This window comes from Gadus chalcogrammus, chromosome 3, assembly GCF_026213295.1.
Source record: "Gadus chalcogrammus isolate NIFS_2021 chromosome 3, NIFS_Gcha_1.0, whole genome shotgun sequence".
In the NCBI taxonomy this organism is placed as follows: Eukaryota; Metazoa; Chordata; class Actinopteri; order Gadiformes; family Gadidae; genus Gadus; species Gadus chalcogrammus.
In genome coordinates this window covers 24,826,420-24,853,096 of record NC_079414.1, presented here as the reverse complement: position 1 = coordinate 24,853,096, position 26,677 = coordinate 24,826,420, and the positions used below count along the sequence as shown (strand labels likewise).

Genomic DNA, 26,677 nt, shown 5'->3' with positions numbered 1-26,677 from the left:
GGCAGAGTCCTTTAGTTACACGTAGCCTAAACGCCTTGGCAACAGGACAAATTTAATTTGCTGTTCTCATCCGGTTATGGTCAATCTGGTTATTAGACAAATTTGTATTTAAGAGTGAGGGTCTGTGTGTGTGTGTCTGTGTCTGTGTCTGTGTGTGTGTGTGTGTGTGTGTGTGTGTGTGTGTGTGTGTGTGTGTGTGTGTGTGTGTGTGAGAAAGAGAATTATGTACATCCTTCTTGTCCATTTAAATTGGTCAAATAGGTTACACATGCTGTTGCCATGCCAACTGTGAAGCAGGGCCCTGTGCAGTACTTGAGGTTAATAAAGAGAACAGATTCATCAGCCAATGGCAGAACGGCACATGTTCTCTGTCCATGCTCTCTATATCAAGCACTGAGTAATAATGAGTGGGTGTTCTCCGTTTAAAAACAATACGCTAAAAACAATACGTCTCCTGTATTGTCAACATAATGAATTGGTTCAAAAGCTGATTTCAACATGAATGTTCAGTAGACCTTGAAGCACTTTCACTCTCAGTAAGTGTGGTGCTTTGAGGATCTTTAGGATATCAATTGCTTTCATTACAATCATATCAGTCTCTGAATCACGTTTCAAGTTGTGCAAGGTGTGTTGACTCATTTGTGTGTGTGCACACGGACCACTGCGATAAGCCAGTTGATAAGTGCCACATCATCTCGCTTTCAAACCTGCTAGTCTGCATCTACTTGGTCACAAAGTCTTAGGCTGACGTGTCGGGACTACCCTTAGTCCCCCTGTGTGTTCTCGGTGTGCATCCACACAGAGTACCCCAAACAGCCTCTCTGTCTGAGAACTACTGAAGTAAAGTCTCAACCAGGATGTGCATGTTCTTGACTTGACCCAAAGGGTCAAGTCAAGGTAAGCTGAAAAAATTACATGTTTAGCAAATGCTGGTACTATTGTCTCTCAGCCTTTGTCTCTCAGCCACAATGAAAGGGACCACACCCCCCCTCAAACAACTCTGAGCCATTAGGCTCAAGGTGTTGTTAAACCTGTGTGCTCATTTCACCGGTCATTCTGCTTTGCAGAAAAATAAGTGAAATTCTCCTGAATTCAACTTAGTTTACTTGTATGTGTGTATGTTACTTTGTATGTGTTGCACTTCTACTTGATATATGTTTGTTCAATGTTAATTACCATTGAAGGTAAATGTTAATTAACATTGAACATTAATGTTTATAAACATTGAACAAACACATGCAAAGCTATACAGAATGACCCAAGGTTAAACTGCCATAACCTTTGTAAACATTTACAAACATGTGGTGGTTGATTACAACATTTGGCATGGATTTAAATGGATTGAATTTGCATTGTGTAGCGATTGCAGTTCAATATCCTACGTAATTAAAAGAAAAGTACCTTTCCTTGTGCAACTCACTGTTGAGGTTAATAAAGAAGCCAATTTTCCTGTAATAATCACAAAACAAATGCACCTTTTTCTAAAAGGCTTTTCTTAGAGTATGCAAACAGCATCATGGACAATGAGACAATATTGATCGGAGCATGGCGTTGTGGTAGGGATAGCATGTCGACTGATCCCTTCACGTACAGCCAATGCTTCACTGGAGTAGTTTAAAAACCTGAATGCTGTCGAATGGCCCAGCTCAGGCCTGGACCTCAATAAAATTGAGAGTATGTGGCAACACTTCAAAATAGCCGTAGACAGCATCCAACCTGACTTCATTCCTCAGGAAAGAAAAAATTACATTTAAATGCAAATGCTGGTAGTGACTTGTCTGAAAAAACGCACAGCTATAATTACAGCCAACGGTTGTTCTGACTAGGGGGGATACTTTTATGCAAATTATTTTTAAGATTAGATTAGTATGGAGTGTGTGATTGCTGGTTGGTTTAATCAGCCTCACCTGGCCGATTCTGATTGGACTCTGGGGCTTGGGTGAGGCTGCACACCTGGTGGGCATTGAGTAATCAGTGGGCACAGGTTAAACCAGCCTTCACCACACACACTCAGGGAGAGATCGACTCCTCCACACACAGGAATAGGTGGTGTTGAAAGCCCGTTTAGTGTATGGTTAGATGCTGATAACATGGCACTTGGTGATGTTGCCATGCAGGAGATCTCTCCCTGACTGGGATTGGAAATGGCTAGTTTAACCCGTGCACATTGATTACTCAATGCGCAACAGGTGTGCTGCCCCACCCAAGCCTAGAGTCCAATCAGACTCGGCCAGGTGAAGCTGCTTGAACCAGCCCTCATCCACACACAATCTCCGCCATCAGATTCAATGTTTTATTGTTATAAATAAATCATTAACATTTACATGGCCATTAAATGGAAGATAATTAAATGGTTACACAACAAAATGTGGAAACGCTCAAGGGTGATAAATACTACAGTCCTGAGCAAGCGCAACTCATATCCCGCCCTCATTTGGTTTGAAATACTGCCCCCTGTGGGTGCCAGCAGGGTTTTTCATGAATGTACATATTGGCCTTTTGCATTTTTATTGCATAATGAAAAAAAAGGTTATTGATCACCGCATTTTCTTTGCATTGTTTCACCTTACTGACGTACGATTCGTGCGATTTTTCGACAAGGCTTCATAAATCGTCAAAGGATCGGAAGACAACGCTCAAAACGCTGTTTTATTTTATTTTAAATTCATAGCTTAAACGTATTTATAAATTGTGTTTGTACATAGTTGATGTAAATATAAATATTTGTTCCTTTGTAAAGCCGTGATGTCTTATATTGGCGTGTGAACACGCAAATGGTCTGTCACAGCCAACGGGTTGTTCCATTCTCATCTTATAGAGGTGTTAGAATCGATATCTTTCCTTGCCAAATGCTATTTCTAGAGAAAATTTAATTCTGGAAAAATTTCGTTTTATTTTTTTATTTTCTTCTTCTTTTCCCTTTTTGCATCCTTATCAACAATAGACGGTGTTACTTATTGTATTGAAATACATTTTCCGAATTGATTATGCAGCCCTCGTGTGTGTGCGTGTGCGCGTGCGTGTGTGTCGTGTGTTATTTATAATTTTTGCAGTTATGATTTATTTTCATTGACCAATTTCTGCCGCAAGATGTCGCCCTTCACAAACTAAAAAAGCAGTGCACTCAAGCGGCAGCTAGGCCTACTTCAAACCAAAATATAAAATAGTAAAACAAACGATGATTCACATTGCTTATTTAATGTGTGATGATAATAATGAAACGGATGAACGTAGGGCGTATATGCTTACACATTCAATTAGTTGGCACCCAGAACCTTGGCACAGGCAGCTGAGACCGGCCTGCCCCTGGTTAACATGCCGTCACTATTTTCCATGTCCCGTGTCGTGTGGTGATTCACTAATATTGCAGCTGTCTCAGACATGACGTGATTCTTAAGGCCTGTGACGGTGGTTATCTCCAACGCGCATGAACACCGTGCGTGTATGCGGGTTTACGCGCACTGGATTCAATCCAGTAGTGTGTGACCCAAGCATCTTTTTATTCACCTGGGAAGTGGAAGGAAAACTAAGCTCTCCACCGCTTGTACCCCGGTATGAATCCAATATTTTGGTAACAAAGCCCAGATGACGCAACGAAAAATGTTAAAGACAACAGTAAATTGTATCTCGTCTTATTATTTATCTGAAGTGCGGTTTATTGAGATTAAGCATTTACAGCAAGCATAATTACTAATTTGAATTATTGAGACACAAGACTGAATAAAAAAACAAAACAGTGGTTATAAAAAAACAAAACAGTGGTTATAGAAAGTGTCGAGAGAGAGAGAGAGAGAGAGAGAGAGAGAGAGAGAGAGAGAGAGAGAGAGAGAGAAAAATAATAAAAATAATAATTAATCCACTGGCACAGGGAGCCCATGGAGGTAGTCCTCATCTGGACCGAGCAGAGGGTGAGTGTTCTTCAGGTCGGCGTACTGCAGTGAACCCTAAAGAGGAGTCACAGAAAACGGTTAACTCGACCGGGAACCAGGGCATCTCGACCGGGGATCAGGGCATCTCTCCCATGATGGGTCGGGAGAATATTCTTGCTAATCACAACTAATGCTTTACTCCTCAGCAGAGGGAGGCGAGGAGAGGGAGACGAAGAGAGGGAGACGAAGAGAGGGCGACGAAGAGAGGGCGACGAAGGCAGGAAGGGAGCGAAGAAGAAAGGGAGTTTTTTTTAATTTCGGTTGTTTATGTCCGATTATTTCTAATAAAGCTCTCGGCGGCTCCCACTCTTCACATCTCTCACATCCCCTATAATCGCAAAAATGCTGTCACTATCATACGGATGAAAACAAAAGTATCTTTTAACTTTTAACGTTTTAAATACTAATTTGATACTTAAACACAGCTGATTGCAATTAGGCGCAATCAAGTTTACAGATTACACATCTAATTTGTCCACCAGAGGGGGTGGTGTAAAACTGAAGTTGCGTGTATAGCTATAGCTGGTGGTGTATAACTGAAGCTGGTGGTGTATAACTGTAGCTGGTGGTGTATAACTGAAGGAGCTGGTGTATAACTATAGCAGGTGGCGTATAATTGAAGGAGGTGGTGTATAACTATAGCTGGTGGTGTAAAACTATAGCTGGTGGTGTATAACTGAAGGAGGTGGTGTATAACTATAGCTGGTGGTGTATAACTATCGCTGGGGAGCTAGTGTGTTGTTAAGTCGGTCGATATTCAAACTCCCATTCCACCGACCGCGGTCGAGGCAAAGATATTTTAACAGATAGCTGCCAGGAACCGGCTTATTTATACAAACGAAACAAGTGTAATCTCGCCGCTCCAAAACCTTTGTGGACAGAGATAGCGCGCCAGGACTCAAACACAAACCGCCCTTTTCCCTCCTATTTTGGAGCATGACGTCACGACTCATTTATGACCCATCACAGTGTCTGCCCTCAGATAGACCGGCCGGACGACCCACGCACCTTATATGGTCACGACAGGGGCAGGGGGTAGTGACTCAGGAGGAGGAGGAGGAGGAGGAGGAGGAGGAGGAGGAGGAGAAGCGGGAGGTGGAGGAGCAGGAGGAGGAGGAGAAGGAGGAGTGGGAGGTGGAGGAGGAGGAGGAGGAGGAGGAGGAGGAGGAGCGGGAGGAGGAGGAGGAGGAGCGGGAGGTGGAGAAGGAGGAGCAGGAGGAGCAGGAGGAGGAGGAGAAGGAGGAGTGGGAGGTGGAGGAGGAGGAGGAGGAGGAGGAGGAGGAGCGGGAGGAGGAGGAGGAGGAGCGGGAGGTGGAGAAGGAGGTGGAGGGGCAAAGGAGGGGAAGGAGGAGGAGGAGGAGGAGGAGATGTTCAGGAGGGTAATTGAACTGGTTTGATGTAACCAAGCGATAGGGAAGGAAGCCCCAGCCCAAAAGGTCTTTGTTCTCGCCTGGAAACTCTGAGCACCACTTCTCTCCCCCCCCCCCCACCCACCCCCTCCACCCTCCGACCCCACCCCCCTCGGCCTGGCGAGAGGCAGGGAGGCCGTGGTCAAGGCTGAACCACAGGAGGAGCAGCGGAGCAATGGAGGGAAACCAACACGAGTCTGGCCACGGGCGAACTCGGTAAAGTACGGGAAAGTCAACTCGATGGTTCTTCCTCCGAGTGTGAAAAGCAAGGTCATGTATTGAGCTGTCGTTGAATGAAAAGAAAGAGAGAAGGAATGTATAGAAATAAACATGACTCACGTATTCGTGATCAGCAGCAGCAGCAGCAGCAGCATCAGCGACCACACCTGTAGGACATTATTGTATTATTTAAGAGTTTGCCAAGGGAAGTACCGAAAACAACGTTATCGTGCATGCATGTGTGCGTGTATGCGTGTGTGCGCAGACACGCGCGCGTTTTGGCGCCTGTGTGCGTGCGTGTGCATCCTGCCTTGCCAACACACAAGTCCACCATGTGATGGAATCCGATTGTGAGCTGGAAAGTTAGACAGTCATTTATCAGCCACCTGACAGACGAGATGACCTGCTGACCGGCTGACCAGCTAGTTCCCTCTTTTTTTCTTCCATTGTTTGACTGCACAGAGGGTGTGTGTTTCACTGTGTAAATACCTGGCCAAGCGTCTGTTATGGCTGGAAATATTGAGCCCCCTTAACGACTTCCCAACCAATCAACGCGTTTGTTGTTTCACTTGGTATCTAGTGAGGGTACTCTATGTTCCATTCCGGCCATGTTGTAGCGTGGAATTCTCCAAACAGGAATTGGCAGCCAGGGCTAACAGGAAATGGTCATCTTTCTATAGCTTCCCCCTGTGTTCTAACGGCAGAAGTGCTGGTGATGTACTCGGTGCGGTGATTCACGGCATTCCGGATGTCAGTAGTATTACAAAGCAACGTGAAACAAAGCTCGGTGAATCCCCGGTCAGGGGATGACACTGCGACCACGGAATGAACTTACTGGGAGGAGCGTTCTGGAGCTCGGTGTACACAGTGTCCGTGCCCTTCTTCAGCACCACTGTGGATGAGGGAGAGAAAGACAATTTACCTTAACATCAAAAGGGACAGCACCCTTATCATGGAATTTATTCATTCTGTTTATTTATTCGTATTTGTTTTAAGGGCCAACTAGTGATTGTGGAGTAGCTTAGCCGCGGCCCGCGAGAGGGCTTCAAAGGACCACGCGGGCATCACCGAAACCATCAGGAACCCGCTTGGCAATTAGTCCGTCGCTTCCTGTTTACACGTCGGCCCCCCCGGGAAGCCCGGCTGCCATGGCAACCTGCTCACGCTTTAATGAGGGGTCATTAGGGGCCACGCCCAGGAAGCCGTGCGGCCGTGGCTTTATCGACAACAAGGAAACGTGGACGAGGAACGAGAGGGACTGGGGTTGGGTAATGCGAGTGGCGGATGTGGGGAGAATAGGAGGGGGAAACGTTGAGGGCCCGAACTCGAGGATCAGATATCAGATATCAGTGTGTGTGTGTGTGTGTGTGTGTGTGTGTGTGTGTGTGTGTGTGTGTGTGTGTGTGTGTGTGTGTGTGTGTGTGTGTGTGTGTGTGTGTGTACCTTTGGTGGGGTCTGTCGGCTGGGGGTGCACCACCTCAGTGTACTCTACGTCCGGCTCACGAGACCCCACACTGGCGTCCTCGTCACTGGCTGGGGATCATCACACCCCACATGTCAGGTCAGGAGACGCCCCCGATCGATCGCTCATCGACCCCAACCCAGCTGAGCTAAAGCTCCATGCAAGTACAGGGTTATGAAACACGCTTGGAAGGAGGGATGCCTATTATTTTAGGCATTTACGATCGATGGTGGGGTCGTCATCGACACCCCATAATCCTATGCTGGGTTTTTCTCAGGTGGTAGAGCAGGTTGATTTGTAACCGGGAGGTTTCTAGTTCAAGCCCCGGCTCCTCCTAGTCGAGTCGAGGGTTCGAGTCTAACTGCTCCTGACGAGCTGGCTGTCGCCTTGGCATGGTTATGGAATCCGCCGTCGGTGTGTGAATGTGTGTATAAAGGATTGTAAATCCCTTTGGATAAACGCCGTACATGTAAAGGTTGATGTCGTGAGACTGAAGGGTCGTGTGTGTGTGTGTTCATTCTGCTCCTCACCTGCAGTGGCAGGTCTCACGCTCCACATGCTGCTGCTCGTTCTGTCCTCTGTCACTATGAAACACACACAGAGCCACACATGCATTAAGGTCTTTAGAGATCCGCGCGAGTTATATCCCTCATGTCTCGCCTTAATGTGCAAGACGCAGTGCCAAATAACGATCAAACATAAAGGGCATTGTTTTATCGTAAAGAACTACTTTCTTCTCATGTGCGGTGTATGGGATTCAAAGCAACTACGATGCTACCGTTAAATATATTAATAAACTTGAATGGTGCTGTTTTGTATGCTGTACTGGTGCATTCACTGAGTATGTCAAATAATACTTTGAGATTTACTCGTCCCTTGTGGATTTAGTTGATTCACTGGGTTCTCTACCGAGTTGTAAAACCCAAGGCTGAGGCGGTCGGCTTTACGGCGAGAGGAAAAAGCCAAAGCCCAGTGTAACAAAAGGCGTGGATGATGTGTTTATTTGGCGTGCCGCAGATATCCCTCTCCGCCTCGTGCACAATGGGCTGTTTGGTCCGTAGCGGCCGAAACAATAAGCGCTGGCGTAAACAATTCTGCAGCCCTCATAGCAGGGCCACATAGACCGACACTGCGCCGCAACTGATTCATTTCCTCCACCTGCTGCATGCATCTAATCTCTCCCCCCCCCTCCCCCCCTAATGTGTTGTTCAGCTCGATGCCGGCCAATTTAGGATGTTTCGTTGGGTGCGACACATTGTTCGAGTTTGTTATTCTCTCACTCGTTTTGAGCGTGTGATACAGCTTGATGGAACGTGAGATCGGCGCTGGTTTCTGCTTAGGTTTAAGATGTTTACCATTTTTTTAGCAATACAGAATACGTCTTCCCTGTGTGATCTTCCAACGCCCGAGCAAAATAAAGGGCACCGAAACACTGCGGTAATCAAAACCTACATCTTTATTCTAGCGCGTAGCTTCTCATCAGTATATACACACACAATGCAAAAATATACACACACGTTTCTCTACTGATAGTGGCAAAGTGTATTTACAGTCTTCTATTAGCAACAGTGCACTTCAGATAAATAGATTTGTCGTGACAGAGGCAAAGGCAAGCGCCCCTAATGAGACAAAAAAACACAAAATGGAGGAAGACAGAAAGACACTCGTGCTGACGGCTGAGAGAGCCGGACGCACACCAGACAGCAGACGGAGGAGAGAGGGAGACTGGATTAGGGGAATGAAACTCCTTTTCATTTTGTTTGTCCTCCGACAATAAAAGCCAAGACTCGTCAATAAGCCATTATTTTTTTCTGACACTCCATATTTGGAGTTTTCTTTGTTCTTCCTCGAGTTTCCCTTCAAATGTCAATCTCTCAGATTTAAAAAGAAAAACGTTTTTTTTTCGTGGTGTTCTTCCTTCCACTGAAAACATTGTTCTACACTGTTGCCGGGATACTGTAGCTGCTCCTGTTGCTGATGTCAGCAGGCAGTGACGCCACACTATCTCGCGTCCCATTGGTCGCTCTCCCCTCCGTGCCCTCACTGTTCGATGCTGCGTCTGTAAGGTGGAGACGGAGAGGACGAAGACGATGAGGGCGATGAAGGCGATACTTGAAGCTTTAAGGGTCTGCTTGCAACAGCAGCAGGGGTTAGAAGCAAACTAGGCTACGGAGCAGTTATGTGACTTAGGTGAGCATTAGGTGGCTTGAGTAGCTATTAAGGTGCATGCACACTGCCCCAACAAATACCCACACCCAGAATGGTTGGAACGTGGGCCGAAGTTGAACAACACGATTCAAAATGGCCGCCGACAACCCGCCATAACCACCAACTTGTGTGGCACACTGGCCCCATGGAATGGTCCAGAACACACTACCATGTCATGCATGGTACCTAAAAATGTTGATGGATTTAGCTGAGGGACCTGACGACGTCTAGACACTGCAGTCGTAACATTAGCGTCACTTTTAGCAAACGGCGTCGGCTGACGATTTCGAACATGAACATGCCATGGCCTCTGAACGAATAACAAAACACATGACGACGGGACGTGTTAATAACGATTGGGGGCAGATGGCGGTTAGGGGTGACGACATGCAGAGAGGTATTGAAAGCTGGGCTACCTGTGGCCGCCGTATAGGCCTCTGTGTCGGGAGCGAGACTCGCGGTTAAAGAGTCATCTGATTTAGAGCCCGAAGGCTTTCTGAGAAACGGTGAGAATAAAGTCATTGTAGGCAAATGGGGGCACAAGGTGGGGGGCGGGGCGGGGGGGGGTGGGGGGGGGGGTGGTGGTGTGTGGTTTCAAACAAGACAAATATCAAAAGATGTGAAAATCAAAAGCTACATTTCTACTGAGCCTAAGCTATCGTGCAAAGTGTAAAACCATCTTCAATGGCATGAAGAGGGGCGGGAAGGCGCCCTGTGGAGCTACTGTGGGGTACGGCGTTCCTTATCGAGCGTCAGGCTAAATGAGAAGCTCTACTTTGCTTTGGAAGGCCAGCGTCTAAGTGTGGGGGGGGGGGGGGGGGGGGGGGGGGGGGGGGTAGGAGGGGACAACTCACACGGACAGCTCTGTCGTCACTTCCTTTTTTCCTAAAGGCAGAAGAGAGGAGGAGTTGAGGGGAAAAGGAGGAAAAAAAAAAAAAGGTGGAAAAACAGAGAAAAAGAGACAGGAGGAGTGAAAAAAAAACGCGGTTTTGCTTTTTCCGTACATTGTTAGACATGGGGGGCCGGGGTGGAGATGGAGGGGGGGCTGTAGGTCTCTCTACCTCTGCGGGACTTGAAGCGCAGCACGCACAGCAGCGCCGCCACACACAGCACCAGCAAGCAGGAGGCCGCGATCACGCCCTTCTTCCAGAGCGCCAGCCGCACTGGAGGGGGAGGGAGGGAGGGGGAGGGAGGGGGAGGGAGGGGGAGAGACGAGAGGTGAGGCACGGCGGGACAAAGGGGAGGGCGGGGGACAGTGGAGAGGCATGGCAGTGGAACGAGCTGGACCAACGATCCAATAGGAAGGAAGGGTGAGAGAGACGGAGGCAGAGAGAGAGAGAGAGACACAGAGAGAGAGAGAGAGAGAGAGAGAGAGAGAGAGAGAGAGAGAGAGAGAGAGAGAGAGAGAGAGAGAGAGAGAGAGAGAGAGAGAGAGAGAGAGAGAGAGAGAGAGAGAGAGAGAGAGAGAGAGAGAGAGAGAGAGAGAGAGAGAGAGAGAGAGACACAGAGACAGAGAGAGAGAGAGAGAGAGAGAGAGAGAGAGAGAGAGAGAGAGAGAGAGAGGAGAGAGAGAGAGAGAGAGAGGCAGAGAGAGGTAGATCAGGCATGGGATCGGCAAAGACCCCCCCCCCCCCCCCCCCCCCCCCCCCCCCCCCACTAACACACACATTTCAAACCTTTTCCAGGAATCTATTAGGGCCACAAGTTGGCTCCAGAGTGCTGACACAGAATCGTTCTGTAAAATGGGTGGGATCAAACTGTAGGTGGCTTTATCACAGCGTACGGATGGTGAAGTATGACCCCATGACAAGAACTTATTTGACGAAAAAAAACACCATTTTATTTATTTTCATTACTGAGCAGAAGCACCTTTGAAGGGTCTTGAACTTCAAGGTGTATATGTGGAACATGCAATTCTTCTTTTCCAAAAGAAGACCCTTGACTTTTTGGTGCCTCCTCAGCCATCGCAGGAAGCCTCAGTAGAGTCTCTTCAGTAGATCATCTTGGTGCTGTGGAAGGTGCCGTCCTTCGGAGGAGACGTAAAACCGAGGTCCTGACTCACTGAGGTCATAAAAGATCCCAGGGCACTTATCGCAAAGAGTAGGGGTTTCCCCGGTGTCCTGGCCCAACCAGGCTCATTCAATCTGGCCCCCTAATCATCCCCCTGTATAATTGGCTGACTCCGTAATTCCCTCACTCTCCACCTCAAGCTGGTGTGTGGTGAGCGTTCTGGCGCTGATTGGCTATCGTGCATCACCCAAGTAGGTGCTACACACTGGTGGTGGTGAGTGAGGTCCCCCCCTCTTCGCTCTAAGCACTTTGAGTTTCCAGAAAATAAAAGCGCTATATAAATTCAATGAATTATTAATTATTATTATTAGAGGATCTTCAAGTGAGGTCCCCTCGAAAACGAGATGGTTCATCTCAAGGGGTTTCCTCTGAATACATTTGAAATTAGAACCTATTCAATAGAGCCTATTCAGTAAAACCCCTTTAGTAGATCCTATTCAGTAGATCCTATTCAGTAGATCCTATTCAGTAGATCCTATTCAGTAGATCCTCTTCAGTAGATCCTATTCAGTAGATCCTCTTCAGTAGATCCTATTCAGTAGATCCTCTTCAGTAGATCCTCTTCAGTAGATCCTCTTCAGTAGAGCCTCTTCAGTAGAGCCTCTTCAGTAGATCCTCTTCAGTAGATCCTATTCAGTAGATCCTATTCAGTAGATCCTCTTCAGTAGATCCTCTTCAGTAGAGCCTCTTCAGTAGATCCTCTTCAGTAGATCCTCTTCAGTAGATCCTCTTCAGTAGATCCTCTTCAGTAGAGCCTCTTCAGTAGATCCTCTTCAGTAGATCCTCTTCAGTAGATCCTCTTCAGTAGATCCTCTTCAGTAGATCCTATTCAGTAGATCCTCTTCAGTAGATCCTCTTCAGTAGATCCTCTTCAGTAGAGCCTCTTCAGTAGATCCTCTTTAGTAGATCCTCTTCAGTAGATCCTATTCAGTAGATCCTCTGCAGGGCGCCTTTCTCTGAACCCAAATGTTAGATGAATATGTTTCACCCTCATGCTCTGATTAATCCCACTCCCTGCTTTTAAGAATTGCCTAGTTAGTTTTTCCTTTTCATGAATTACATTTTTATAGTTGTACTGAAAAGGGAATAATCTTGACATGACATGGATAATCCGATCTGAAATGGCAATCTTCTTGCCGACTGACGATGTCTGCTCAGGCTAACACTGACCCACGAGCGCATGGGGCAAACAAGTATCTTTGTGGATACTTGTAAGGGAAATAAATCCCCATGCACTTCAGCCTAAATATGTCCTCAAATCCTCTCCATTCTCCATTCCCCCCCCCCCCCCATGTTTTACGGATGTGCGTGATTCATGTGGGCCACCATCCGGAATTCCGGAGTAATCAGGAAAAAAAATCACATACCTGATAGATACAGAGATGAAGGAAAGAGAGAGACATACAGATAAGGGGGGGGGGGGGAGAGAGAGAGAGAGAGAGAGAGAGAGAGAGAGGAAGGAGGATACATCGTGGGGAAACGAAGGAGAGACGGAGGTCATGCTACAAAACAAAACCAGGGCAGATGCTTCCTTTCCACAATGCTGGAGGGTTTTTCCCCCTCAAGTTGTACACCCAAATTCTCGGCAATAGTCATTATTTGTTACTGGACCAAAGGACAACGCTAGCTACAGAATGTCTCCACTGGCTCCCCAACACATGTTTACCATCTCTGACGCCAGGTTCACGCTTCACTGGTTAAATGTAAAACATCTTTTGGCCGTTTTCCACATTTCCAAAAGTTGATACAGAAATGTGGTATTTACTTCAGAAAACAAACACTGCATAAATGTGAGGTGACCCAGAAATCAGAGGAAGGCTACAGCGATCTGAGCATGCGTATCCGAGTCGGGAAATCATGGACTGAAACTGATTTAAAATGCTATCGTGGACTTAAAAACACTTTGCACACAAAAACAAAGATTTCACCCCTATTCACCAGAGTGTGTGTGTGGACATGGCCTAAGACCCAGTCCCTGCCTCATTTCCCTCCCACGGTGCAGAGAGAAAGAGAGAGAGATACAGCAAGAGAGAGAGGGGAGGGAGAGAGAGACAGCAAGAGAGACAGCAAGAGAGAGAGAGAGACAGAGAGAGACAGCAAGAGAGAGAGAGGAGGGACAGAGAGAGGGAGGAGAGAGAGACAGAGAGAGGCAGCAAGAGACAGAGAGAGGACGGAGAGAGACAGCAAGAGAGAGAGAGGAGGGACAGAGAGAGGACGGAGAGAGAGACAGAGAGAGGCAGCAAGAGACAGAGAGGGGGGGGGAGAGAGAGACAGAGAGAGACAGCAACAGAGAGAGAGGAGGGACAGAGAGAGGACGGAGAGAGAGACAGAGAGAGGCAGCAAGAGAAAGCGAGAGACAGCAAGATAGCAAGGGGAAAGAGAGAGGGGGGGAGAGAGAGAGCGAGAGACGGTGCAGAGAGAAAGAGAGAGAGAGATACAGCAAGAGAGAGAGGGGAGGGAGAGAGAGACAGCAAGAGAGACAGCAAGAGAGAGAGGGGAGGGAGAGTGAGACAGAGAGAGACAGCAAGAGAGAGGAGGGACAGAGAGAGGACGGAGAGAGAGACAGAGAGAGGCAGCAAGAGACAGAGAGGGGGGGGAGAGAGAGACAGAGAGAGACAGCAAGAGAGAGAGAGGAGGGACAGAGAGAGGATGGAGAGAGAGAGACAGAGAGAGGCAGCAAGAGAAAGCGAGAGACAGCAAGATAGCAAGGGGAAAGAGAGAGGGGGGGAGAGAGAGAGAGCGAGAGAGACAGCACAAGAGAGAGACATCAAGAGAGAGCGAGATAGAGCTAAGCAGCTTGGTTGACAGACTCGTACGGACAGATGGACGGACGGACGGGGGTGGCGCCACGTGTCATAAAAAACGCCCACAGGCAGCTCACCGTCGATGAGCACCGTCTGGCTGCACACCGGGTTGCGGGCGTGGTTCACGGCCTCGCAGTAGTACGAGCCGCTGTGGTCGCGGCTCACGGCGTGGATCCGGTGCGCCATGCTGCGCTCGTTGGCGGTCCCGGCGAACAGCAGCCGGGCGTCGCCGTCCTTGCGGTACCACTTGAAGGTGACCGGGGGCGTGCCCGTCACCCCGCAGATCAGGATGAGCTCGTTTCCCTCGGAGACGTCCCAGGGCGCGGGCAGGGCCGTCAGGGTGGCGTTGGAGAGGGGGACTGTGACGGGACAGGGGGGGGGGGCATCGTTTAGACAGGGAAGCTGTTTTTTTTTTAAGCTACGGTTTTAAGCTTGTAAGCGCCCTACCGCAATTGCCAGTCATTTTCTGAACCCATTGCGTCCCGTTTGTGTTATTTATTAAATAAATTCAGTAGTAGGCTGTGTGTGCGTGCGCGTGCGTGCGTGCGTGTTCAGCCTTCTACTTTACAACCTTTTACTTTATGACAGCATGGATGTGCAGATGTATGTGACACAAAATAATACAAAAATCTAAAATACAAGTAAAAGCCGTCTCTTTGAACCCCCTCTCCCCCCTACCCCCTGCAGTCACCTATGACTAGGGGGGGGAATCAAAGGGTACCGTGCAATACGATACGATACGCAATACATGGCCCACGACAATATTAACATACAGCGATTCTGCGATAATCATTATATCGTGAGATAATCCTGTAACGAAACATCACAATATATACCTAACCTAACCTTGAACACAAAATGACCATGAAAAGGTAAAGTTCAGGATTTCTGTCTTTATTCATAGTCCAAACTGAGTTTTTTAAGTTACTCATCTTTAAAATGAATAAATAAAAGAAAAATATATACAAAGCCGGTATGAAAAGAAACGGATTCTGAAAAAAGTATAAATGACGTCGCAATTTTGTTTTGATTTAATTGAAGATAGATGTGTGTTGATTTTATAAACGTTTGAATGAAGGTTAAAGGTTTGGAATTGACCAAGTTACGAAATCTTGTAGTTGAAGCGTCAGAGAATAGGGCGCACACGAAGAAGGGCGACAGTATATCGTCTTATCAATATTTTCTCCCACTCCTACCTTTGACCCCTGCAGTCACCCAATATCACAATACAGGTTCCGCAATGATTTGGTTATTCACGGCCCAAACTGAGTTTTTCAGTTACTCATCTTAAAAAAAAAAAGATATTCGGCGTCAGTCTATCGATTCTCGAGTCGCCACGAAGAAGGGCGACGATATATCACTGCATCGACATTATGACCCACCCCCTACCTATGACGCTGGCGTTGAGTCGTGGGCTGAGCTCCCCTTCGTTGTTGGGTTTGTTGGCCGCCTCACACATGTAGAGTTTGATGTCGTCGGACTCCTGGATGGTGGCGGTGAACAGGGCTTCCTGGTGGGGCGTGCTGACCGTGGTCACGTTCAGGGGCTCGTACTTCCTGAACAGGGTGTAGTTGATGGGCAAGCTGCCCCACTCCGAGTGACAGCGGATCTGGAATGGCCGTCCCAGAATGACTCGCCCCACCACGGAGATACTGGGTCGCACCACGGACACTGTGTTCGGAAGGAGGGAGGAGGCGAAAGGAGGGAAGGAGGGGAGGAGGGAAGGGAAGGAGGGACGAACACGTGACGTTATGGATTTTGCCACGAAGCAAGGCACTTTCGGTCCTTTAAGTCGCAATTGAGGACATTTCAATTTGTAGCCTAGAACAACAAGGGCATCTCTGTGCTGATTGATGGTGATATCAATAATGATATTAATTTAATCACAACCTTACTACAAGTAAAAATGAAAGGCCGGCCAGTGGCTCTCTCTGTGTATCGGATTAGCGGACTCATCCCCCAACCCCTCCTGTCACGTCTTAGTCATTTAACAAAATAATAAAATTATAAAAATGACTAAGACCCAGCCGAGCTGGGTCTTAGTCATTTTTATAATTTCATTATTTTGCCCCTGAGGCTTTTATCAGGAAATGATTAAGAAACACACACAAACACACACACACACACACACACACACACACACACACACACACACACACACACACACACACACACACACACACACACACACACACACACACACACACACACACACACACACAGTCTCTCTCTCTCTCTCTCTCTCTCAAACTGTTGAATAAACTAAATCCCCGAAGGTCATCCCGATCCCAGCTTCACGTCACTGCCTTCATTCGATTGGCTGAATCTCCCATCCTGACCCCCCACCCAACCCCCCACCGCCCCGTTGCACCGGCGTCGACCGAGCCGCAGCAGCACCCACCCTTGGGCCGGACCGGCAGCGCCAGGCTGTGCTTGGTGATGCCCCTGGCCGTGGCGGTGCAGGTGTAGTTGAGGTGGTAGGGCGGGGCCCTGACCGAGAAGCGCCCGGCGCCCAGCGTCGTGGTGGGCGGGCCCTTTGAGTCCAGGGCGTAGGAGATGTCCTCGGAGGACAGCCTCCTGGCCACCAGCACCGCGCTGCTGCATGTCAGCACCATCCTGTCCCCCTCGAAGACCTCGGCGAGGGACACGCTCAGCCTGGGCACCGAGAACAGCTCTGGGACATACCAATGAGTGGGAATGAGGGGGGTGAAGTGAACAGCTCTGGGACATACCAATGAGTGGGAATGAGGGGGGTGAAGTGAACAGCTCTGGGACATACCAATGGGTGGGAATGAGGGGGTGAAATGAACAGCTCTGGGACATACCAATCAGTTGGAATGAGGGGGGTGAACAGCTCTGGGACATACCAATGAGTGGGAATGAGGGGGGTGAAATGAACAGCTCTGGAACATACCAATGAGTGGAATGAGGGGGGTGAAATGAACAGCTCTGGGACATACCAATGAGTGGGAATGAGGGGGGTGAAATGAACAGCTCTGGGACATACCAATGAGTGGAATGAGGGGGGTGATATGAAGAGCTCTGGAACATACCAATCAGTAGGAAGGAAGGGGTGATAGGAACAACTCTTGGATAGACCAATGAGTGGGAATTAGGGGAGATATGAACAGGTCTGGGACATAGCCCTCAGTAAGAAGGAGGGGTGATATGAACAGCTCTGGGACATACCAATGAGTGGGAATGAGGGGGGTGAAGTGAACAGCTCTGGGACATACCAATGAGTGGGAATGAGGGGGGTGAAGTGAACAGCTCTGGGACATACCAATGAGTGGGAATGAGGGGGGTGAAGTGAACAGCTCTGGGACATACCAATGAGTGGGAATGAGGGGGGTGAAGTGAACAGCTCTGGGACATACCAATGAGTGGGAATGAGGGGGGTGAAATGAACAGCTCTGGGACATACCAATGAGGGGAATGAGGGGGGTGATATGAAGAGCTCTGGAACATGCCAATCAGTAGGAAGGAGGGGTGATATGAACAACTCTTGGATAGACCAATGAGTGGGAGTTAGGGGAGATATGAACAGGTCTGGGACATAGCCCTCAGTAAGAAGGAGGGGTGATATGAACAGCTCTGGGACATACCAATCAATAAGAAGGATGGGGGTGTGATATGAAATTTTTTTTCTTACATTTTCATTGTACATGACAAGGATACTTGCTGTGAAACACATGGTTATAACAGACACACGCAGTTATGACAGGCACACACACACACACACACACACACACACACACACACACACACACACACACACACACACACACACACACACACACACACACACACACACACACACACACACACACACACACACACACACTGTGGCAACCCCACGCCATTGACCAGGGGCCAGCCGCCGCAGCACCGGCCCCGTGGTCGGGTGGTGGAAGGGAGATACCTCCCCCTCCACCCAGCTGCGCTAGAGGGAACATCAACCGGGCCCAGGGAATCAAGAACATTGGGGGCACCTGGGGAACCAGGAGAGAGGGGCTTTAAGGGCTGGGCACGTGGCAGACAGGGGAGAGGGCTGACGAGGAAGAGACGTGCTGTGGAACCGGGGTGCTTTAACGAAACGTTTTCCCCACCAGGAGTAAGCCGGAGGCGTCGGGAGCTGTTTCCCCGCCGACCCCGAGGAAGGGCTGGACGGTCTGGACCAGGAGGTCCCGTGCCCTTATTCCCGATTACGGAAGAACCTTAGTTTATATGATTTCCCTTTTCGTGACTGGTTTTACAATAAAACCCGTTGCACCGCAACCCTGCTTCTTTCATTAATTCCAGAATCCCCGCTGCCGACGAAGGGGGTTGCCACAACACACACACACACGTTGAAAACAGTCACTCACCGGTCACAGAAATGTTCTTGGTAGCCTTCTTCGGAACGTTCCCCACTTCGAAGCTGCACTCTATCTCCCCGGATTCCTTAGCGGTGATGCTGCTGTTGACGTGGTCGACTCCGCTGCCGAGCAGCTGGGTGCCGTGGGTGAGGACCAGAAAGAGGCCACCCGGGATGTTGGAGTTTCCCTCTTGCCTGCAGGAGACGCTCAGCTGGTCCCCCTCAAAGACCTCCGCCACCGGGCGGATCTCCAGCACGGGCCTGAAGGACAGCTCTGTGGACAGAGACGGAGCCATTTACAGCTACATACAGGGCATTCAGCAGATGCTTTAATCCAGAGCGAACTAAAACTAGTACGTTCGTCATAAGAAGGTGAAAAAATATATCGCTGTCAGTACAGTACAGTTGTTCATAGAACTAAGCGCCAAAATCGCTAGGTTAACCCATTCCGTGCACGCAACAAAGTTAGCTAGGATGAGAATGAGATGCTACACAAACAAGTAATATCACTAAGTACGACATACGATAAGTGCGTACATTAAGTGTCAGGACGTACAACATACAATAAGTGCGTAGGTGGGGTGGGAGGGGGTGGCTGTGCAGGGTCTAGGTGCCTAAGGGGGGCGTTGGGGTATGGGGAGGATAATATTTTGGATTGATGTATGCAATGTGGAAATTAGTCTGTGTGTTGATGTCTTATTGATTGGTGTTAAGTCTCTACAATTTTATTCAATTGTATTTGTATATCCCTTCATCAGGGGTGCAGTCTCAAAGGGGTTAACAGGCCATATATTCACGATCCCTCTGACCCTAGCCCCCTAAGAGGGCAAGAAAGAACTACATACATACATACTGGCAAAACATTTACACATAACTCGGCTAAAGCACTACAGAGTATACTAGGGCAGTGATTCTCCACTGGAGGGAATTCTGAGTGGGTCTCAGAGCATGTGCCAAACCTCAAGTAAACCATAGAAAGAAGCCTGTGAATCAATTAATATCTCAATGTTAATTCAGGTATTAATGGCTTACTATTTAAATGAGTTCAGCCCCATTCGTGGCAGCCGTTTGTCCCCTCCATGTCTTTAACAGTACGTGACGGTATTGCTGATTTCTGCGATATTGGTAAATGCATTGATTTATTTCAGGGTTTTGACTTAAGGACTGATGACACTCCAGTCTAGACCAGTGCGGCTAGACTCCTTGAGCACCGAGGTATTACAGGATTACGTGCCATGCTGATACAAGCTCAATCTCCTTTAATTCACCTTTATTAACCATGACTTTATTAACCACAGCTACATAAATCCTGGCCAAACATAACCCCATTTAAGTACCTTGAGTACGATAAAAACAAATAAGTGACAAAGATACACTGATCAAATCCTCCTCGGTCAAAGCCAAGATAAACCCGGCGGTATTGATTCAACCTGTGATGCATTGCGCGGACGGCCCGGTGTCTTTAAAACCACATCAACAACAACTATTTTAATCTTCGGTGGGGTCGTCTTTTCGAGCTAGCTTTGACTCAGAGAGTGGTAAATGGTCAACACCCGGTTGGTCAGAGACACAAGGTCGTTGCGTTATGGAGGGGGTTCGTGAAGCATCTATTGAACACAGGTGAGAATTCAGTTTATATTGGAAGTGGGCGGAATGGTAAATAAGCCACGCCTACATGTTTTAATTTACCAAGGGTAAACCTTCGTTCTGTCTTGGCTTGGGGCGGAAAGGGCAAAGAGGCCATGTTTGTAGTGTCTAAACCTTATATGGTGTTGTCCATTATGTGGAGAAGCCTTCATAACTTGCATTAGCAATACATAGTGGACCACTGAGGTACTCTGTGGCAGGATAAAGCTTAGACATAATAATGACATCTCACGCTACACTGTGATGTAGTTAATGACAGAGACAGAGACCTACCCCTGGAGACAGAGACCTACCCCTGGAGACAGAGACCTACCCCTGGAGACAGAGACCTACCCCTGACCGAGACCTACCCCTGACAGAGACAGAGACCTACCCCTGACAGAGGCCTACCCCTGACGGAGACAGAGACCTACCCCTGACAGAGTCAGAGACCTACCCCTGACGGAGACCGTGACGGTGTTGCTCTTGTTGGACTTGGTGGATCTGGGCGGGAGCATCACGGTGTAATCGCAGTGGACCTGGCGCACGCCGCCACCTTTGAAGCGCAGCTGGGCGTCCGCGCGGTTGGACCGGGCCTGTTGGTCCTGCATCTCCCGGCCGTCCACGTAGAAGTAGAAGAAGAACACGCCCGTCTCGTCCGGCGCGCTGCAGCTTGCCGTCAGCTCCTCGCCCTCGCTCAGCGACGACCTGCTCAGCTGGAGGAGCGGCACCGAGACGCCTGGAGGGGCGGGTGGTGAGAAACACAACAGGTTCTGGGTTTTGATCCCCGGAGTCTGATGCTGGGCCATCTGCAGGCATCCAGAAGCAAGACGCACCAATCAAACGATAAATGGATTGCATTTATACCGTGCCTTTCTAACCAGTGACCATTCATCCGTTCATGCACACATTGACACTCCGACAGCGGCGTCAACCATGCAAGGCGACAGGCAGCTAGTCCATAGCACTTACGGTTCGGTGTGTCTTGCTCAGGGCCACCGTGACACTCGAACTAGCAACCTCCCGGGTACAAGTCAACCCGCTCCACCTCCTGGGCCACAGGCTGCCCCACTAATCCCTACCTATTGCCTAATCACCTGCGTTTGCACTTCATGCATGTCAATGACTAAACTTGTTTTATTCCCCCCCCCCCCCCTGATGAGGAGACCATAGTAGCGGCACTGTGTATTCTTTAAGCAGAATACTGCCTCTTTCAGTTTGCCTCCCCTTATTAACGCGATAAACAGGGACTGACGGGGAACATCCCGCGGGCCCAGAGCGAGTGGAGTGCAGCAGCCCTGTTTAACGGCTCCTTAGCAGACGTGCAGACGTGCCCAATAATTGGCACCAGAATCACTCGGACTCTGAATAACCAATGGGCCATTTTTAAAACAAACAATGGCCGCCGAGGTTCATCAATTTCCCGCCATCGTGTGTGCAACAACCTTATCGCAACACACCTGGAAGCGAGCCAGAACACCGCAACGCCTCTGAGGAAGATAGGCGAAGTGCTCCCATGGAGCCGGGTGCCGGTTATGCCTGTTTGTATTATTTTATCTTTTAACTTGCTCTTTTGACTACCCAATAAAATACTCTGTAGCGCTAACTACTAGTAATTATTTTTCATTTGCACAATTATAAGATATATATTTATAGATATAGACTTATATTTATTTGTAGATAAACATTTGGATGTTTGTATCTCTCATTTGTGTTTACATTCCTCTATTCTTTTGAATTCTTTGAAAAAAACCATGTTGAAACTATTTCAGTAACTACTCTTTTTTAACGCTGTATAATGATTTAAAAAAGACCCCCCCTACCTGTTACCGTGAGCTTGCTGGCGTCGCTTGTCTCCCCCTGTCCGTCGATCTCCACCCGGCACTTGTACTTCCCCGTGTTGGAGTAGCGGACGTGCAGCAGCGGATAGGCCAGCTCCGAGCTGGCGCTCTTCTTGGTGAAGACCTTGGTGAAGTCCTTGTAGAAGGTGTAAACGGGGACGTGCGTCAGGGTTCCCGAGGAGCTGACGCCCGCCCGGCACCACAGTGTGGCGTTGGCGTCTCGCAGGAGGTCGGTGGCCGGCTCGATGGTCAGCGTCACGCTTCTTAACTTGAACAAAGCTGGGGCGACAGGGGCAGGTCAAAGAGATATGAGGCGCGGTTAGTCTGTTTGGCAGGGAGATCAAATAAAGGTTTTCTCAGATTTCTCTCTGGGAATAATCCTCTGAGTCCTTGACAGATATGCGATGTTATTGACTGAAATAAGTTCCCAATTTAGAGAAAAAAAGGGGTCAAATGCTTTTTTGCCAATAATCCTGTGAGTCGTTCCACTTTGAGAATGTGACTTTCTAAATGACATTTCTTATTATTTATATACAGTATATATGTAAGAAATTATGACCATAATAATGTAATAAATGTGTCAAATAACAAGGCAGTTCATTGAGCAAAAAATCACAGATCAAAACAGATATATTGGATGGAGTCACAAGGTGTAAGAAGCAAAATGTGTATATGCTGCTTGTCTAGAAAGCTGGCTATAATATCTAATGCTATCCAAACTCCTGCTTGATAGACCTGAAGATAGATCGAGATGGATCAAACTAACCAATGACCGGGAACATATTTTTGATTTGAGGCTGCTACACCACTGGCTAATGTGGTATTGACAACACATACCAAAGTGGAACATCCTCCATCATGCTACGACTACCTGATTCCCCAATCCGTCTATACTGAAGCTCTGTGTTCCCCCATGAATATCATTGCGCACCAATCAACTACTGGCTCAGGGAGGTGGTAAGTGGGATCAGCCAACCTAATGGACTTTTCCTTTGGGGTAAATATTCCCATTAAGGACACACAGAGGGAGTTGAACTCTCAACCCTCTGGCTGATTGACATCTGTACCAAGCGGTGGGCCGTGCTGCTTCTATGTTCTGAGCAGTCAGAGCTGAGGTCGTGATGGATATTAATATGCAGAGAGAGAGACTGCCAGTGAGAATCCTACTCTGTCAGAGTGTGTTTCCGGCTGCCACGATAAGCAGGAATAGAAACTAAAACTAGAAAGGAAAAATGAGGAACAGATTTGTACGAAACAGGATTAGCGCGACATGTGATCTTTTTTTGAAGCTATGACCTTACACTCAGATCTCAAAAAGTACACATAAGTGATTATTGTTTTAGAGGTCTGACTTTAATCTCAGAATTCTGACGTTAAACTCAGAGCTCAAAACAAATTCACAAGTGGCCCAAATCCTCCTACGTAGATTTGGAGTGATGTCTTTCCACATCTTAGACTGGTATGCGTTCCATAAGATAAACTCGTTCTGAAAGCGCACATTCCTTCATCTTCCTACGAGATCAGGAACACACGCAAGGGAATGCAGATAGGGAACTGAGACACTGTGGGGGCCGAGCGTGGGAGAACTCAAACAAGCAGGCAGGGGACACTGTATCTGTGCATCAATGTCACGCCGTCCCTGCTCCGCCTAGACCCCCCAGGCCTGCCTTCTGACAGCCCTCAGCTCTGCCCACACCCCCCTAGGCCTGACTAAACTCCCCAGGTCTGACGACATCCCCCACCGGCGCCTACACCCCGCCACCGCCGCCTACACCCTCCAGCCCTCTCTACACCCTCCAGCCCTCTCTACCCCCCCCCGACCCCGCGACGGCCCCCAGCGCTGGAGAGAGCGTTGGCATGCCTCAGAAGCCCGATGGGAAGGGGTGGGGTGTGTGTGTGTGTGTGTGTGTGGGTGGTGTTATTCCCCGGAGAGCTCCTAATACACAAGCCGGCCGCCGGACGAGTGGAAGGAAAAGGAAAGCAGAAGCAAGGGAAAGGCACTTTATAGAACAAACAAGGTTCTCTCGGGGCCTGGGGTTATTTATGAGAAAAACGTCTCTGGCAGCACTGGCACCCCACCCAGACTGTTAGTCGGGGAGCGACGCTGATGAGGAACACACCATGTCCGGACAGGGTGGGGGTTAGAGGCGTGGTCCCCAACCTGTCTGTCTGTCTGCCTGTCTGCCTGTCTGCCTGTCTGCCTGTCTGCCTGTCTGCCTGTCTGCCTGTCTGCCTGTGATGGGGCCATAGCCTAGATTAGTGGCATGGTCCCCAACCTGTCTGTCTGTCTGTCTGTCTGTCTGTCTGTCTGTGATGGGGCCATAGCCCAGATTAGTGGCGTGGTCCCCAACCTGTCTGTCTGTCTGTCTGTCTGTCTGTGTCTGTCTGTCCGTGATGGGGCCATAGCCCAGATTAGTGCTGTGGTCCCCAACCTGTCTGTCTGTCTGTCTGTCTGTCTGTCTGTCTGTCTGTCTGTCTGTCTGTCTGTCTGTCTGTCTGTCTGTCTGTCTGTCTGTCTGTCTGTGATGGGGTCATAGCCCAGATTAGTGCTGTGGTCCCCAACCTGTCTGTCTGTCTGTCTGTCTGTCTGTCTGTCTGTGATGGGGCCCTCACCCTCACCCCCCAACCCACTCCTCAATGAAAGCTTGACGCAACAACGAAGGTTTGCCAAAGGACACAGTGACAAACGACAGAATGCCTTTTTGTTACCATCGAGGGGGTTTCTAGGATAAATAACGGGGGAAAAAATGTAATGAAAAATGAATGAATTAATAATGACATCATTGATGTCTGACCGTTTTCAGTCTCGGGTGAATCAGGTCCGTCCCAAACCGACTGAATCACAGTATAGTATAAACCCCGCTCAAAGCAGAAGCCTCTCTCCTCTACTGAGACGTGAAGAACGAAGCGAGCGATCGCCATGGCAGCAGTGACAGTACTCCGGTTTCTGCGTCGACTGTTACTCCGGTTTTTCCACAGCCCTCGCCCAATTCCGAACCTCCCGCTCCAGGACAAAGTTCCCCATGAGAGCGAGGCGTGGGACACCTCCGACAGGACGGTTCCCAAAACCTTGCAGCATATTTCCTTCATGGTGCCAGCCCCCCCCGACCAGCACACAACAACACTGATAAGACGCCTGGATTCTGAATCCACATCCCAGATGGAACAAATGTTCAACAACAGGTATGACTAAGAATGTCAGAAAAGCACGTACAAGATTATACCCCTTGGGGAAAATTAATTTAGCAACCAAAACAAAGCTACAGAGAGTATCGTTCGGCGAAGGTTTTGGTGTCATTGGCCAATTTCTCGCGATAGCGTGTTTTCTAAATCCTCTCATCTGTTTCCATAAGCATTCCTTAAAGACAGTGAAGACTACATCACGGCATACTCACGGATCTGAGCTCCCACCAGGGTCCCTGAACGCGATGGACACCCATGGACCAGCAGCGCCAGGAGGGGGGGGAGAGAGAGAGCGGGGAGATAGAAACAGGTTAATGACCGATCCGCCAAACCCAAGAGAGTATCCAAGACGAGCTCCGCGCACACGGGGGGTCTCTTACAGCAGGAGAAGAGGAGCAGTAGGAGGGGTCCCATCCTGGATGAAGGGGGGGTCGGATGGCCTTCCACGGGCTGCTCTGCCAGCCTGGGGTGGAGAGGATGGGTCGATGGGTGCGTGCCGTCTGATTCCGCGGGGGGGCTGGCTAGCGGCGTGGCGTGGGCGGAGGGGTCCCGGTGCACTCTGGGCTGGGTGGATGTGAAGTGGCCCAAGGCTGCGAGGGAGCCCAGTAGTGGTGCAGGGGGGGGGGGGGGGGGGGGGGCTGGAGGCGCTTATCACCGTCGGCAGCAGGACTGGTCGCGGCGGTGGCGGTAGCTGCCTCTCAGCGCTTGGCTTCTTCGCACAGGAAGTGACTGTTGTTTCCTCAGGATGTGCGCTCGGCTAGGTTCTGTGCTGTGAAGGAATGTCGCACGGTGCGTGTGTGTGTGTGTGTGTGTGTGTGTGTGTGTGTGTGTGTGTGTGTGAAACAGGAGTAGTGGCAAAGCAATGATTCACCTGCTGTGACCTTTTGACCTTAACCTGTGTTTAGATATAAACCTCCAGTATTCACAATTTGGTCCAAATATACAGCAACTTATCACGACCCCGGACTACTTTATTTTTTACAAAAGCAGAACAGGAACAAACACTGTTTCGTTCTGTCCAGGGCGTCAAGTTCAATAGACTCTTTTTCAGCCATTTAAAAAAAAACTTTGTAGGGAATAAACCAGCGAATCGATGAGGACTGGAGTGGCTCCAGAATCTATTTCAGACCTGGGGCTGAACTTGTTCTTAGCGGGGGGAATGTGGAGAAAACCCAGCAAAGTAAAGCATTACAGCCCCAATGGGCCCTTTCAGACCACCACATGACTCACTTCAAGACAAGAGGGATAAGGGACAACACAGAGTTAATGGGGCCGGTATAATGGTCAGTGAGTGACAAATCGTACACCTGTTAACTGAACGACTGCAGGTTAACGTACTATTAGTGGCTACTCTTAAGAAGCGAGCACTAGACCTCGGCTGCCGTTACAGCTGTGGAGCAATTACTTTCGATCCACAGAAATGTATGTTTTTAATCTCAACGGATTTGAAGAATAATGATGAGTGGCTCCTTAATCTGGAGAAGTAGGTGAATCATATTGATTTATCCAATGCTAGCGTAGCATTTGCGCGTTTTTCAGATTAATTTAGTAATTTCAGGTAAGGTTTGC

At 48.8% G+C, this 26,677-nt stretch overlaps 1 protein-coding gene across 12 annotated transcripts; it reads right to left on the bottom strand.

The window, feature by feature from the left end:
- Positions 1 to 412: 412 nt before the first annotated feature.
- On the bottom strand, positions 413 to 25,692 carry pecam1b (platelet and endothelial cell adhesion molecule 1b). 12 transcript variants are annotated; one of them, XM_056586939.1, is made up of 16 exons: positions 25,489 to 25,692; positions 25,321 to 25,344; positions 21,908 to 22,204; positions 20,542 to 20,823; positions 18,469 to 18,732; positions 16,503 to 16,775; positions 15,491 to 15,772; positions 14,179 to 14,460; positions 10,289 to 10,390; positions 10,082 to 10,112; positions 9,644 to 9,723; positions 7,550 to 7,603; positions 7,001 to 7,090; positions 6,393 to 6,449; positions 5,678 to 5,724; positions 414 to 3,944 (listed from the first exon to the last, which is right to left on the bottom strand). In XM_056586939.1, exons 1-16 carry the CDS (start codon positions 25,520 to 25,522, stop codon positions 3,852 to 3,854), a joined length of 2,292 nt encoding a protein of 763 aa, XP_056442914.1. In that variant the 5' UTR covers positions 25,523 to 25,692; the 3' UTR covers positions 414 to 3,851. The 12 variants fall into 12 exon arrangements, with proteins under 12 accessions (XP_056442916.1, XP_056442914.1, XP_056442915.1 ...); XM_056586940.1 differs by lacking the exons at positions 9,644 to 9,723; positions 10,082 to 10,112; XM_056586941.1 differs by lacking the exons at positions 9,644 to 9,723; positions 10,082 to 10,112; positions 10,289 to 10,390 and having other exon boundaries at positions 413 to 3,944.
- Positions 25,693 to 26,677: the final 985 nt, after the last annotated feature.